This window comes from Trichoderma asperellum, chromosome 3 (genome assembly GCF_020647865.1).
Source record: "Trichoderma asperellum chromosome 3, complete sequence".
Classification (NCBI taxonomy): domain Eukaryota; kingdom Fungi; phylum Ascomycota; class Sordariomycetes; order Hypocreales; family Hypocreaceae; genus Trichoderma; species Trichoderma asperellum.
Window position 1 is genome coordinate 2,631,449 of NC_089417.1, and position 14,382 is coordinate 2,645,830.

The 14,382-nt window shown below is 47.0% G+C and overlaps 5 protein-coding genes across 5 annotated transcripts; 2 read left to right on the forward strand and 3 right to left on the reverse strand.

Annotated features, from left to right (window-relative positions):
- Positions 1 to 558: 558 nt before the first annotated feature.
- TrAFT101_005448 (uncharacterized protein) lies at positions 559 to 2,187 on the forward strand. Its single transcript, XM_024908697.2, has one exon. The coding sequence runs from the start codon at positions 665 to 667 to the stop codon at positions 1,943 to 1,945; it is 1,281 nt and encodes a 426-aa protein (XP_024757349.1). The 5' UTR covers positions 559 to 664; the 3' UTR covers positions 1,946 to 2,187.
- A 212-nt stretch (positions 2,188 to 2,399) lies between these two features.
- On the forward strand, positions 2,400 to 6,722 carry TrAFT101_005449 (uncharacterized protein). Its single transcript, XM_024900886.2, has 4 exons — positions 2,400 to 2,986; positions 3,047 to 3,206; positions 3,267 to 5,713; positions 5,780 to 6,722. Exons 1-4 carry the CDS (start codon positions 2,612 to 2,614, stop codon positions 6,452 to 6,454), a joined length of 3,657 nt encoding a protein of 1,218 aa, XP_024757348.2. The 5' UTR covers positions 2,400 to 2,611; the 3' UTR covers positions 6,455 to 6,722.
- Positions 6,723 to 6,826: 104 nt separating this feature from the next.
- On the reverse strand, positions 6,827 to 12,484 carry TrAFT101_005450 (uncharacterized protein; the record flags this gene model as incomplete). Its single annotated transcript, XM_024906207.2, has 4 exons — positions 6,827 to 7,498; positions 7,575 to 11,554; positions 11,614 to 12,105; positions 12,433 to 12,484. 4 exons carry the CDS (start codon positions 12,482 to 12,484, stop codon positions 6,827 to 6,829), a joined length of 5,196 nt encoding a protein of 1,731 aa, XP_024757347.2.
- A 200-nt stretch (positions 12,485 to 12,684) lies between these two features.
- On the reverse strand, positions 12,685 to 13,095 carry TrAFT101_005451 (uncharacterized protein; the record flags this gene model as incomplete). The annotated part of the gene is made up of 1 exon (XM_066127481.1): positions 12,685 to 13,095. One exon carries the CDS (start codon positions 13,093 to 13,095, stop codon positions 12,685 to 12,687), a length of 411 nt encoding a protein of 136 aa, XP_065983592.1.
- Positions 13,096 to 13,388: 293 nt separating this feature from the next.
- Positions 13,389 to 14,298, reverse strand: TrAFT101_005452 (uncharacterized protein; the record flags this gene model as incomplete). The annotated part of the gene is made up of 3 exons (XM_066127482.1): positions 13,389 to 13,415; positions 13,478 to 13,782; positions 13,836 to 14,298. The coding sequence occupies 3 exons, from the start codon at positions 14,296 to 14,298 to the stop codon at positions 13,389 to 13,391; spliced, it is 795 nt and encodes a 264-aa protein (XP_065983593.1).
- Between the last annotated feature and the right edge of the window lie 84 nt (positions 14,299 to 14,382).

Genomic DNA, 14,382 nt, shown 5'->3' on the forward strand with positions numbered 1-14,382 from the left:
GTTAGCGGGAAGGCGGGTGTAAACTACATGCACCTAGCTGCACTACTCCCTCAAATAACTTGGATTATCAAAGATGCGCCTGAGAACATCATCATTCTGTCTGTTTAATTACATGCACATAATTACTCAAATATTAATCATGTTATATCTGAATCTGGCCTGTGCTGTATATTTGTCTCCTACCCCAAACCTTTACGTAACTATAAATAGGAAGCCGAGTCACATTTCTATTCTTAGTCGTGAGGCTTTGTCTTCAAATAATTGACAGAAAATTCATCCTTTGCGTGACTTATTCTCTCATGTGATCTAGAATTATATACAAAACTCCACAAACTTCAGTGATGCGGTGTTTGGCTAGGGACCAGTGTTGTGTAAACACGTTTGGAGTGCTGTGCTGGCAGAATGTATCCGTGCAGTTTTCTAGTGTTATGCAGGGCGAGTTTGAGCCGTCTCACAGCAGGATGTCTTGAGCGTTTGTCAAATTGTCTAGATAAGTTACATAAAGCGTAGGAACGTCATACGTCACAAGAAATTGACAGCGCTGCGCCATCACCATTCTTGATGTCATACACTAAATTATAAAGGGTGTGCGCTCTTACGTCTTTGCGCGTCTTAGTTCTCATCTTTCTACAGCATTTTCCAGCAAAACTAAGACGATAGCACGATGGAAGATGATGGTGCCAAAAGTCATTCAAGCCATTTTCTCGAAAACAAGACCATAGTCATTGCGGGAGCAGGTCTTGCGGGCTCCGCATTTGTCGTTGGCCTCCAAAAGCTCTGGAACCCGAAACTCAACCCGCCAACTATCATCATCTACGAACGCGATGCACCTGAGATCGCTGCTCAGAGGGAGACTTATACTTTGTCTCTGACTGGATTTGACGATTCAGGTGGCCTTGTTGCGTTGAAGAATCTCGGTTTGCTTGATCACGCGCTGAAGCACGCTATATCTGGACTTGAGGGAGCTGGTGCTTTCAAGATATGGGATTCAAGTTGGAATGAGCAAGTTGCTTTCCGCAGGAAACCAGTTGCAGGCATTCCGTCAACTAGCGTTCGAATTGCGCGAAAAGATATCCGCCAAGTCCTTCACAATACATTCGATCTTGGCGATCAGTGTGCCATCTACTGGGAATCAAAATGCGTGTCTGCTACCCAGCTTCCAGACGGTCGCATAAGAGTGAGAGTTGTTCGGGGAGAAGATGCCCAAGAGATCGAACAAGAGTGTGATCTCCTCATAGCCGCTGACGGAGCGAATAGTAAGCTGCGACAAAGCCTGCGTCCATTTGACACGTTGTGTCATGGCGGCGCAGTTCTCAGAGGAGGAGTAGCCAGATTCGAAGACGCCCTTCCGCAGCCACCAGGTGAGGATTGGGGCTTTGTTGTCTCTCGCACTGGCGTCTCAGCTTTCTTTTCTCCAGTTGACAAGCACAGGATCTTCTGGGCTGTAGGTCAAAATGAACATCAGATGTGCAATCTGGATCGCAGCTCGCCAACTCAGCTACAAGCAGTCATAGAACAGAGCCTTGATCTTGGGTCACATATCGCAGAGCCCTTTCGGAGCATAGTCAGGCGCACCGATCCTGAGACGGTTCTGCTCTTAAATTCACGAGACAAGCTGCCGTTCGCTCATTACAACATATCTGAAGCACCGGTTGTCTTTCTCGGTGATAGCAATCATGCCCTCAGCGCGTTTGCAGGCATTGGGGGCAACTTGGCATTGGTGGATGGATGGGATTTAGCAAACCAGATTTGCAAGCATAACAGCCTGCAGGATGCTGTCCAGGCGTACGACAGCCTCAGCGTACCAAGAGCGACACGAGATGTCAAGCGATCCAGGCGGCTAGTAAAAAGTGCTCACGACACCGGTTGGCGATATTGCCTGTTTTGGTGCATGTTGTTTGTTGGCAAGTTTGTGAGATGGACCTTGAATAAGATGGGCCGCTGAGTTCCAGAAGCGGCAGTTTACATAAGACGCGGAGATTTATGGAGAAGTGGCAGTTTGGAGACCCAGATTTATGCAGGAGGAGGCTAGAACAATGACAGCTCAGTTGTAAATAACGTCGTGTAGAGACGACGCTAGATGATTAATTCATTTCGTGCTTCAGAAACAGGAATATTGCTAATTTTGCGACTCTTTCTGGAAAAATGCTGACTGAATAAGAGAACGAATTGGGTTCTACAGGTACCTAGGCATTAGCTAAGAACGTCGGTAGGCGCAGCTGCTCTCAAAACCGGCGAGCTGTAGAGGACCGATACAGTGCTGATAGCCAGTGTATCCGCCTATCGCACACCCACTTTACGCGAGATAAGCCCCAGCCGGCAGCACTTTAGCGAGTCGAGACGCGATCGCGACGCGGTGCATTTGCAATCTGCATGCATGGGTTCTCTCTCACCCATGTCGTCTTGCCCTCAGCTCGCCGCCGCTTGGCTGCTCAGCGTGTTGATTTTATAATTGCCCGCCCGCGTTTGTTTCTTTGTTTTTGACGCTGTCCATTCGTTACATCCCAAGCTCTACGCAGCTCCAACTATCCGGCAATCTGCCATTCGCCTGGATATCCAATACCTTTCCGTCTCTACTCCGTCGTGAGCAGCCATCTGTGCTCGAGCCGCAATGCCAGGTGACAAGGCAGCGAGCACTGCTCGCACGCCAGCAAAGGCCACTCGGCCAGCTGCTGCCGCCTCCTCTGCGACCAAACAGAAATCGATAATGTCGTTCTTCCAGAAGTCTTCGCCCGTTGCAAGCTCGCCCGCTGCTCGGGAAAAGGTCTCGTCCGATATCCAATATTCCTCCCCTCTGAAAGAGACCAAAGCCAACTCTCTGCCAAAGACGAAATTCTTTGCCGAGCTTTCCACCCCAGTGCCTTCTAGCGATGCTCTGGAGCCCACCAGCTCGCAAGAGAATATGGAATCGACCGTCAAGCGGTCCAAAGTCAAGTTCGCCGAAGCTTCAGAGAGTGAGGTAGCCCCCAGTAGCCCAATTCGAAAGGTTTGTGTCGCCTTCTCTCCAGGCTCTTTTGGCTTCAGCCTGCTGACTGACTCTGTGCAGGGAAAGAAGGCTATCAATTATGCCGAGTCCTCAGACGAAGATGATGAGCCTTTTGCCTATGGAGCGGCTTCACAGACTCGGAGGCGTGGTAGGGCACGCAACGTTGTCAATGATGAAGACGACTATGGCGAAAGCGATACCGCCGAGCAAGAGGATGAAGGTTCGTATCCAACGCCTACATGATCGCCATATGGAAGCACGAGCCTAACAAGACCTGCAGATGACATGGACGACTTTGTTGTATCCGACGATTCAGACGGAGAGACTTCTCGACCGAAGAAAAGGAAGCGTCCGTCAAAACCTCAATCAGCACGCAAACGCACCAACGTCTCGTCTCCTATCCAGGACGATACGGCACGATATACTGCGAATTTTGATGAAGGTTCTGCTGTGCCTCTTGACCTTCTGGAAATGGATGGTGATCTGGACATGGAAGATATACCTACTGAGTCCACAGCCAAGCAGTGGTCTTATGACCCAGACTCTACTGAAAAGAAACCTGTCGTTAGACCAATTGACCGCGTCAGCACAAAGGATCCTAAGATGAAGGAGAAGGCATATATGAAGGAGCCCAGCGAGCGTTATCCCTGGCTAGCTACCATCAGAGACAAAGATAAGCGCTTGTCCGATGACCCTGACTATGATCCGCGAACTCTCTTTATCCCTCCGGGTGCGTGGAATAAATTTTCACCCTTTGAGAAACAGTATTGGGAGATCAAACAAAATCTCTGGGACACCATTGTCTTTTTCAAAAAGGGCAAGTTTTATGAACTTTACGAAAAAGATGCAACCATTGGTCATCAAGAGTTCGACTTCAAAATGACCGATAGAGTCAACATGCGTATGGTCGGTGTCCCAGAGGGCTCTTTAGACCACTGGGTCAACCAGTTCATTGCCAAACAGTACAAGGTTGCCCGCGTCGAGCAGATGGAGACCAATCTTGGCAAGGAGATGAGAGAACGAGAAGACAAGAGCGGCAAAAAAGCGGATAAAGTCATTTCTCGAAAGTTGGGCTGTGTTTTAACTGCCGGAACCTTGGTTGACGGTAGCATGCTTCAAGATGACATGGCTGCGTACTGTGTCTCTATCAAAGAATCTCTTGTGGATGACTTACCGGCATTTGGTATTGCGTTCACAGATACTGCGACTGGTCGATTCTTTCTCTCGGGGTTTGTTGACGATGTCGATCGGACCAAGTTTGAAACTCTTATTGCTCAGATTGGCCCCCGAGAACTCTTACTAGAAAAGTCCGGGCTATCTACAAAAACTCTTCGTATCCTCAAAAACAACACTTCTCCTACCACTATATGGACGAATTTAAAACCAGGGACAGAGTTTTGGGATGCCGACACCTCTCGACGAGAACTATCTTGCGCTAAATACTTTGTTAAAGGAGACGACGAGGAAGAAGTATGGCCAGAAGCGCTCCTGGAACTCAAAGATGATGATCTGGTCATGTCTGCTGTTGGCGGCTTGACTTCATATCTCCGGTTCCTCAAACTGGAAGGCCCCTTATTGTCACAAGGGAGCTTCGAGATCTACAAGCCTATTCAGAAAAATAGTACTCTTGTTTTGGATGGCCAAACACTGACAAACCTTGAACTATTCTCCAACACTGTTAATGGCAGTACTGATGGCACGCTGTTTGGTTTACTTAATAAGTGCATAACTCCATTCGGCAAACGTCTATTTCGCCAGTGGGTTGCCCACCCACTGTGTAATATTGATCGCATCAATGAGCGCTTGGATGCTGTGGAGCTGTTGAATGATGATCCTACCGTCCGTGAGCAGTTTGCTTCGCAGTTAGTCAAGATGCCCGACCTTGAGCGTCTCATTTCACGTATTCATGCTGGTGCTTGCAAGCCAGAAGATTTTGTTCGAGTTCTTGAAGGTTTCGAGCAAATTGAGTATACGATGACTCTTGCTGCTGCTTTCAAAGGTGGAAATGGCTTGATCGATAAGCTCATTTCATCCATGCCCAATTTGGAGGAACCTCTGGCTTACTGGAACACGGCATTCAACCGGCAGAGGGTTAAAGAAGAGAAGCTGATGATTCCAGAGAGCGGTATCGATGAAGATTTTGACGCCAGCGTGGCTCGAATCCAGGATATTAAAGATCAACTGAATGATCTATTACTGGAGAAGAAGGGCGAACTCAAGTGCAAGGCTCTCAAATATACAGATATTGGAAAGGAAATCTATCAGATAGAAGCCCCAAAAGCTGTCAAGATTCCTTCTAGCTGGCGTCAAATGTCTGCAACGAAGGACGTCAAGCGATGGTATTTTCCTCAGCTAACGGCGCTGGTTCGAGAGCTTCAAGAAGCGGAGGAAACCCACTCCCAGCTCATTCGAGAAATCGCGTCGCGGTTTTGCCGGAAATTCGATGCTGACTATGAGACTTGGGTCAAGTCTATCCAAATCGTAGCCCAGCTTGACTGTCTAGTGAGTCTTGCCAAGGCGTCGGCCTCACTCGGAGAACCAAGCTGCAGACCCCAGTTCGTTGAGGAAGAACGTAGCGTGATGGAGTTTGAGGAACTGAGACATCCTTGCATGATTAACACTGTTGATGACTTTATTCCAAATGACATCAAGCTCGGCGGCGACCAGGCCAAGATTAATCTTCTTACTGGTGCCAACGCAGCTGGTAAGTCTACGGTTCTCAGAATGGTAAGTTTACCCATTTACGCCAACCCAAATACTCGCTTGTACCTACAAATTCTAACATCCTCACAGTCTTGCATTGCCGTCATCATGGCTCAAGTCGGCTGTTTCATCCCGGCCAAGTCTGCCCGTCTAACTCCTGTTGATCGAATCATGTCTCGCCTGGGGGCCAACGATAATATTTTCGCTGCGCAATCCACCTTCTTTGTGGAGCTCTCTGAAACCAAAAAGATCCTCTCCGAAGCTACGCCTCGCTCTCTCGTCATTCTTGATGAGCTTGGCCGAGGAACGAGCTCATATGATGGTGTTGCTGTCGCACAAGCTGTGCTGCATCATGTAGCAACTCATATCGGCTGCATCGGCTTCTTCGCAACACACTATCACTCTCTTGCCACTGAATTTGAGAACCACCCAGAAGTTCGTGCTCGACGCATGCAGATTTATGTTGACGATGAAGAGCGTAGAATCACGTTCCTGTATAAGCTCGAAGACGGTGTTGCAGAGGGTAGTTTCGGTATGCATTGTGCTGCCATGTGCGGTATTTCCGACCGCGTCATTAAGAGAGCTGAAGTGGCAGCCAAGGAATGGGAACATACCAGCCGATTAAAAGACAGTTTGGACAAGGCCAAGACAGGATGCTACATTCCCTTGGGCATCCTCAGCGATATCGGTTCCTTGCTCGGGAACAAGGGCGACGTCGGTGCGGAGGGAGTAGATGTTTTGCTCAAAGCTATTGGAAGCTTATAAAATCTTTGCACTTTCTAGCGTTGCAATATTTGGAGCGGCACACTGATCCCAGAGTTTCGGACTGGTGTATATGGGCCATTGTTATATGGATTTGTAGATCATGAGCAGGAGGGTCATATAAAAGGCTAAGGCGTAAAAGGCGCATAGATATTAAATAACAGTAGCAACAAAACCACAAAATGCGTCTATTCCTCTATGATTCGAATAATACTCAAAGTAGCTGTACGAATAAATGTTTACAACAAACCAAATCCAAAACCACATTGCGATCTAATAAACATGTAATACTTTCAATTCAAGTAACGAACCGAACACATCAAAGACAAACTCGCAAATAAATCAGCTGGACAAAAAAGTCCCGCCACTAACACATTATTCCTTGCCAGACTTATGCCGCTTCCTTGTCGATCGTCGGGTGAAAGATTCCCCTTCCGTGAATTGCTGTGCTTCTTGGCGTAATAAAGCTGCTTGCGACTTCGCTGTCTTTGGCGCCCTCTTTTTCACTGGCCGAGGCGCAGCTACTCTCTCAGCATTGGTAGTGGTTTTCCGTGATTTCCTCGCGGTAGCGGATTTACCCCTTCTCTTTCTCTTGCCGTTAGTGTCCTTGTCTGACTCTACATCATCCTCGTCCTCATCATCTGAATACCGGACGTTGTTCTCCAGGCGATATGTCGGGTCAAGCACCGGCTTTAACTGAAACTGCTGGCGCGCTCTCCCAGCAGTAGGAATGTCGACTACATCGGGGGCTTCCCAGCCGCTCGGCAGGGGAGACGGTCCCCTGAATGGTGGCCAAGGGATGCTCCACCAGGCTTTGTTACTTTCGTTGTTCGGGTCTGAGCGGTAGTAGGAGCCGTTGGTGTTGGTGGCATTGAGGGGATATACCGTGCGAGCATAGACGGGATATCGCCGTATGAACTTTCTACGTAGAGTGGAAAGGGGCTTTGGCATGAGGTTTGCTGGGATCCAGCCACTGCGGTTGGGGAGTCTCTTGGCTGAGCCAATTCCACGGCGGATTCCACAGCATCGGCCTGGATCATGGTGAAGCTATAAGAAGGTCCCTTAGTTAGCAAGTTGCAAAAACGAAATTTTTACTATATATAATTGAATAGGACTCTCATACCTCAATTTCGTTCTTTCTTCCAAGGGGGGACCTGTCCCGTTTGTGGTTCTTGGGAGCCTTGCGGAAACACTTTGAGCAGTAAAACTCCTCAGAGGGCTCGAATTCAGGATCTTCCGGGCCAAGTATCCTCCGCCAATTAGGCGATGGTGAACGTCGAGGGGGGCTGGAGCGCTGTCCTTCTTGGTCAGTCTCGCTATCGTCATCGTCTTCGCTCTCAAACCGATAGTCGCGATCGCCGAGCCTCGTCCGCTTCCTCCCTCTTGGCTTCTGGCGTTTAGACTTTGAGGGATCTGCCAAGAGCTCGTCTTCTGACTCTCCGTCGTCAGATTGCTGCGCGTGCTGCTGTTCAACGTCTTCGCCAAAGAGCGATCCCGTGTCCGAATCAGCCTCGGAGGAGCTAGAACTTACAAAGAGCGGAGATTCAGCTCTATTTTCAAGTTCAGGCTCTTTTTCAGTTTCTTGTGCTGTTGAATCCGGACTTTGGCGTTGATTTAGAGATGTACTGGAAAGCTTTTGAAGTGATGCGTTATCAGGGGCTTCTGTAGATGGCCTAGGAGATGATTCGCCCTGCGGGTAGTCAGAAATACTCTGGCACAGGATGGCTCTGAGAGTTTCTTGGCTATGGCGATTAGAGTCTAGATTAGAAGTAGTGTGGGCCTGGATTTCTGCATTGGCTCCTGTATCTTGAGCTGTTCTTTGCCGTGCAGTACTAATGTTTCCAGTTGAACAATCTGCGGTTACCTGGCCATGTGTTGCTGCCTCGGGTCTTTTCGCTGGTTTCGGTTGACTAGCATCTTCATTGTCGACATTGTCTTTTCTCCTTTTCCCATCTTGCTCTTCTTCAGAATTGATAGCATCTAACATGGCAGCGTTTATCTGGAGTCGAAGATTGTTCTGTTGCTGATTGAAAGCTGCGATTTCTGGCTCTTCAAGCACGCCCATCACGTTGGGATTCTTTTTGAAACAGGCAACCATGTGTTCTTTGTTTCTATCCCAATCTGCCTGAGTCTCTGTATCTTGAAACTCTCCACCGCAATAGAGACAGAATCGACCAGACGATGCGCCGAATCCTCTGCATCTTTTGCGGTGTTGAGTGCGTCCATCTTGTGGGAGACGAGACATGTTGAATCCACAGCGAGAACAGTGAGGGCCATTTGTGTCATCCACTTTATGCGAGCAATGGTTTGATTGTCCGTTTGATTTGCCACTCTTATAAGCTTCAGCTACGCTTAAAGAGACGGTCTTGCCGCAGACGGTGCAGAATTTGCAGTTTGCGCTATTGAGAATGCCCGGCTTGCAGTGATTGTCATGATAGACTCGCTCAGTGTTACTGTAGTAGTTTACGTCACGGCCACAGCGATCGCAAAATCCCGGCCTCTCTTCGCTGCGAGATTCCTGAGATTTTAGCTTCTCAAGCCCTGCACCCTCGGATGCCAAAGCCAAGGCTAAGCGCCCAAGTCTCTTTTTGACCCGTCTAAGTGGTATAGAGATGGTTCCTTCTTTGTCAAATCGCCGGATCGCCGCTTTTCCAACTCCTAATGCTTTCATGAGCTCATCTTTATGTTTCTCTCTAACATGACGATTAACCCTTGTCATGTTCCAGTGTTCATATAGCGTTTCATCACACCACATGCACTTTCGAGCTCTATGGGATGCCTTCAGGTGTTTCCTCATGGCATTTTCATCGTCAAGTCGATAGGCAAAATTACATCCATCATACGGGCATCTCGCTGTCCGGTTTAAGCAAAGATTTCGCAAATCCCAAGTGACCCGTTGAAGTTCTCCTTGCTCTGTGGGTGTCAATATGGCTTTGCTCACTAGAGGCATTCGAGGCCCAGTGCGGAGCAAATGTTCAGAGGACGGTGCGTTCATTGGAAGTTGGATACCTGAGTTGGCAGGCCAAGGGACGAGTCCGTGGCGATCAAAGATGCTGCGTTGAGTTGCCCACGTCTTTTTCCGCTTTTCACTGTCGCTTGCCGCTTTCATCTTCGTCTTGCGAGGCTGGGTTTGATCCCAATCTGAATGATCAGTTTCCACAGGCTCTTCGTCTTCTATTGATGGCCTTATACCATCCGACTTTGATGGTTCTGAAGTAACTCTCTCCTGGATAACCTCCGCCACCTCTGCCCAACTAACCTTCTTTTTCAGCTTCTTCGTAGCTTGAGCCTCCGCCATACGTCTATATCGCGGGCCCCAGATGCTGGTCTCTTGATCTTCAGCTCGCCAATTCCACTTACTAGAATCAACAATTTGAATGGTCGCTGCAGGGGAAGCAATTCTGGCGCGAATTCTGAACCACTCTTCGTCTGTAGTTTGAGGACCAATGAAAAAGCTTGGAGCATTATCCTTGGTAGTTGCAGGCCCGTCTTCTATCTTAGGTCGGATGCTTATGAACGATTCACCGCTGCTCACGCGTATAACTTGACTTGACTTGTATCCGGTAGTTTGCATGAGTTCGAATACTTTGTTCCTAAATTCATCCACCATTGAAGATAACGACGGCATCTGAATACGTCCATCGGCTTCATTATCTCCGTTGGGCTCTTGAATATAGAGAAAAGTGCGATCTTCATCCCACTCTGGGTATAGTAGAGCAAAAGGATCTAAATCAGCAATGATTTCGGATAAGGCCGACGCACAGTGAGTCACAGAACTCGGAGGTAGGTCATCAGACATTGGAATAGAATAGTATTTCTGATTCCTGCTGACCTCTGGCCCTAATGTTTTCCAGCCGTGAAGAAGGCGAACATATTTGAGATGCTTAATGCTGTCGCCGAAAGCGAACGATACTATCTGCCGGATGATTTTAAGCGCCTCACTGATGTCATGTTTGCTGTGCCAAACACGTTGTAGTTGGCTAATGTTATAATAGCACGGTAGAACAAAGACAAGTTCGTTTTCGTCATCGAGTCCAGCGCATGTCAGTTCCAACGGTTCTTTGCCGCAGTTGGAGGCCAGTAACTCTACATCAGAAGATTTAATCGCTGTGAACCCATATCCTAGAGAGGTACGAGAGTTGATACTGGGGCTGTATATTTGGAAAATAGCGTGATGGAAACAGCCCAGGGGAAGACCTAATAGAACTTCAAAAGCTGTTTCAACATAAGCGTGGTATTGATCGAAATCCCATTTGCTCACTTCTTTTTGGGATAACTGCGAGCCGCCAGCCGCCTGAAATGTCAGATAACAGCATGAAAAAGCACCAGTTAACTCGGGAGAAATTCCCTCGTCTAAAATCCATGTGATTGTAGAGACACCCGCGGCCAATTCTGCCTCGCTAGGTTGCCAGTGATCCGGCGCAGATTCATTTTCCAACTTTATGAAGAATGAAGGGCCCAATGTTAAATCTTGTTTAGAGATATAATCTAGAGATATGCTGTCGGGGCGCAAAGGAAAGGAGTCGCAAATGATATCGACCTTGTTGGATTCCTTGTCAAAATGAACGATGGAAAATTTCGTGCTATCTTGAGGTCCGAGGGAGAGTAATCTCTTAACGGCGTCCTCAAATGTCCATTGATCTCCTGGGAGAAAAGACGCAAACCCCTGGAAGCCGTAAAGATTTATAGAGTTATCCCACTCAGAATCTGGAAGTACAAACTCTTCGGATTCAGTATCGCTTGCTTCACTATAGCTTGCTTCAATATCGCCAACTTTGATACTTTCGTTGCTGACTTCGCAGCTGAGACTCTCATCATCGTTGTCTTCTTTTTCGTTAACATCTACACTGCCGTCTTCACTGTTGCTTTCGACGTAGCTGAGGTCTCCATCATCACCTTCGCCCCAGTCGCCATTATCGCCTGGCATTTCCCAATTACTATCCTCATCCAATTCACCACCTCTTAGGTGTAACATTGTATTCTTTTCCTCTTGCAAAATTGCCTCTTTTTGAAATGGTGAGCTGCTTAAAAAGCCGGCTGGGAGACTCGATAGCAAGTGTTGCGGCTGCTGGGCGGGTACAGGATATGGCCGATCTTTTCTCCCTTATACGGATGTTAGTGAACGACGTATGCAGAGCCAAATGAACAATTATCCACCTCACCTATAAGAATCCCGTTACCCCAATTACGCTCCTTATGTGCTGTTAAAAAGTGTAAAGGTGGGTCTGCGACATATCGTGGCGGCTCTGGCTCTTGAATCTCCATTTTATAAGTCATATCAGTTAATGAGAAGTCTATCGGCTCAATTGGAAGCCCAAAATACAGCATCGTCATTTTTGTAATTATGTCAGGTGCAACATCTTGAAATCTTGTCAGTAGCAGTGTGTAAAATCTGCTCGTGTTGTCGTCTTGTACAGCTATCAGAATTTTGTATGTAGATAGCATGAACAGACGCATCTCATGTTGTGTAAAGTTGGAAGCTATGATTTGGTCAATTGGTGTATCGATATCTGCAAAGAGATCTTGAAACATCCGATATGCGTCTTTCCACTTCTCGTCACTAGGCAAAACGGCGAGATCGATTCGCTCCTGGGCTTCGCTCTCGGTGACAGTTGAAGTCCATTCGGCGCCACTAAGGAAGAATTCCTCTAGGTCTGTATTTTTATCCATACGGTATTAGTATTCCAGGGGAATTCCGTAACTTGTTTGTCACTGCGAAGGATCTGGAGGAGTTCAAGAGAATAGGGACTGAAAACGTTGCGCAATCTGCTCCCAACGGTGGCTACAGAAGGGTATTTGTATAATTTAGATGAACAGCACTCATGAAAATGAATAAATAAGTAGAAAACATCATACCATTCACGATAAAAAAAAAGAAAAAGAAAAGAAAAGAGAAAAGAAAAAAGAAAGAAGAAAAAAATAAGATACAAACAAACAAAGTGAATAGTATCTACTTGGACAATAAGTACAAAAGGTAGTACATCTAATTATAGGTCCTGTGCGTGCGCTTGAGCACAAATGTTCCAAGGCCATTATGAAGAATATCTCAAAGGGTCTTTGTTTTCAAAGGGCCTCAGAGGCATACTGTGATAACTCACACAATTAGTGGGCTTTGTCTGTATGTTACATCAAAGAATAGCGTTGATGTACAAATACATACCTTGTCTCAAGTACTAAAATTAGAAGGTTAGGTGCTGCAAAATATTTTGCTCAGTCGCCCCATCTCCATGCTTCTAGCTGCTAGAGTTGGCATCGTGCTCGAGCTCTTCATCATTCTCAATATTTCCCACCCAGTCTCGCAACTGAGCAGAATCATCTTCATTCCAAATGCTGACTGTTGCTTCACGACGCTCAGTGCCAAAGTATCCATTGCCACTGCCATTATCGTCCAATAAATCTTCTGCTTCAGCAGCACCGCAAATGGCAACAATGCGTAGAAAGTCCCAGGAAAGCTGTAGAAGCTCGAAGCTTGGAATATGATTGGGGTTATTTGCCTTCAGCGTAAATATCTGTCCTGTCTCGATCGGTATGCCGCTCCATCGATGCGATTTAATATTCCCCCAGCTTGAATTGTCCGCTAATCCTGCTTTATGCAACCAGTCATCCATGTCCATATCACCACTGGGCAAAGGAGTTGAAGGCATAATGCAGGGGGATTTTAGCCAGTGAAATTGGACAATAATAGATCCATCAATCATTTGTCGCAATGGTTTCAGCGCCATTTTCCCTTTGTCAAACCAGCAATGTAAGGTAGGACTCAGGCTAATTAAATTTTGAGGTGATTCAAGGGTATTTGTTTGCTTAATTATCCTGTTCCAGACGATTGCTTGGTTAGGATCCCAAAATGTATGAAGCATAGTCATAAAGAATGGAAAGAACGTATGTTTTGAAGTTCCGAAAGGGAAAATATGGGCTGCCTCTGGATCTTGTGTGTGGGTTAAAACGCATTGGTGATGGTCTCTAACTTTGCACTGTATAGACGAATGTTAGAGAAAAAAAAATATGATCAGTATATTAGATACTTACAATGTTAGACGCTGTCTTATTTCGGCTCTGTTGGGGAGAATTGGTAGCACTTTGTACTGGTGGAGACCAAGGCGACTGCTGGATGAAATATGTTAACATATTTGCCGGGGGGGTCGATGGCTGAGGCGTGGCTTTCATTGGAGGAGCTGGTGCTTGTAATTCCGGATAAGAGGCAGAAGGTATTCGCTCATGAGAATCAGGTTTTCTTTTGGAAGGGCTGGCTAGGGCCGGGGCGGGTGAAGGCAGAGGACTATTTTGGGAAGAACTTGACGCGGACTGGGACTGGCGCCCTCCCCTATTTGCATCTGATTATGGTTAATAAAAAGCTTTGAGAGCGAGAGAGGGAGGGAAAACGAACATGCTAGAATTCCTAAAGAAGTAGAAGCGAGAGCACCGAAGTATTTCGCAATACCCGCTAAATCCCCCCCTCTTTCTAAATTCTGCAGTTCCAGAAGCTGGTATTCCAACTGAGTGATTGGAGCGACCATAAAAACACTGAATATCGCTGCATTCATACTGTTCCTAGCACTGACCCTATTTGAAAGGCGACGAAATTCTTCGAAAATGTGAACTCTAGTGTCCAGATCTTGAATATAATTGAGGACTGGCTCTGCTGGTACATCATCTGCGATAATATCCTGCAGAACTTGCGGCCTTGAATTTCGTAGCTCAACTAGGAGCTTGATTTCATTTTCTCCGTGTATTGTCAGTAGTTCGTCTAGACATCCGTTGTCGTGAAGATCAAGTAATTGCTTCTTCCTCTCTGTGCTGAGGATTGTAATGCGCTGGAATAGGGCTTCGTCAAGAGCAGATGATGCCATGATGCTTCCCGTACGGTACGTGTGTGAAGAGAAAACGTATCTTTTCACGGGGGAAGAAAAAGGAGAAGAAGGAGAAGAGGCAGA

Bases quoted from the DNA above. Each gene is read 5' to 3' on its own strand.
- TrAFT101_005448 (XM_024908697.2), top strand. From the start codon at position 665: ATGGAAGATGATGGTGCCAAAAGTCATTCAAGCCATTTTCTCGAAAAC.
- TrAFT101_005449 (XM_024900886.2), top strand. From the start codon at position 2,612: ATGCCAGGTGACAAGGCAGCGAGCACTGCTCGCACGCCAGCAAAGGCC. The intron at 2,987-3,046 runs GTTTGTGTCGCC...GACTCTGTGCAG, and splicing joins CCAGTAGCCCAATTCGAAAG to GGAAAGAAGGCTATCAATTA. The intron at 3,207-3,266 runs GTTCGTATCCAA...CAAGACCTGCAG, and splicing joins CGCCGAGCAAGAGGATGAAG to ATGACATGGACGACTTTGTT.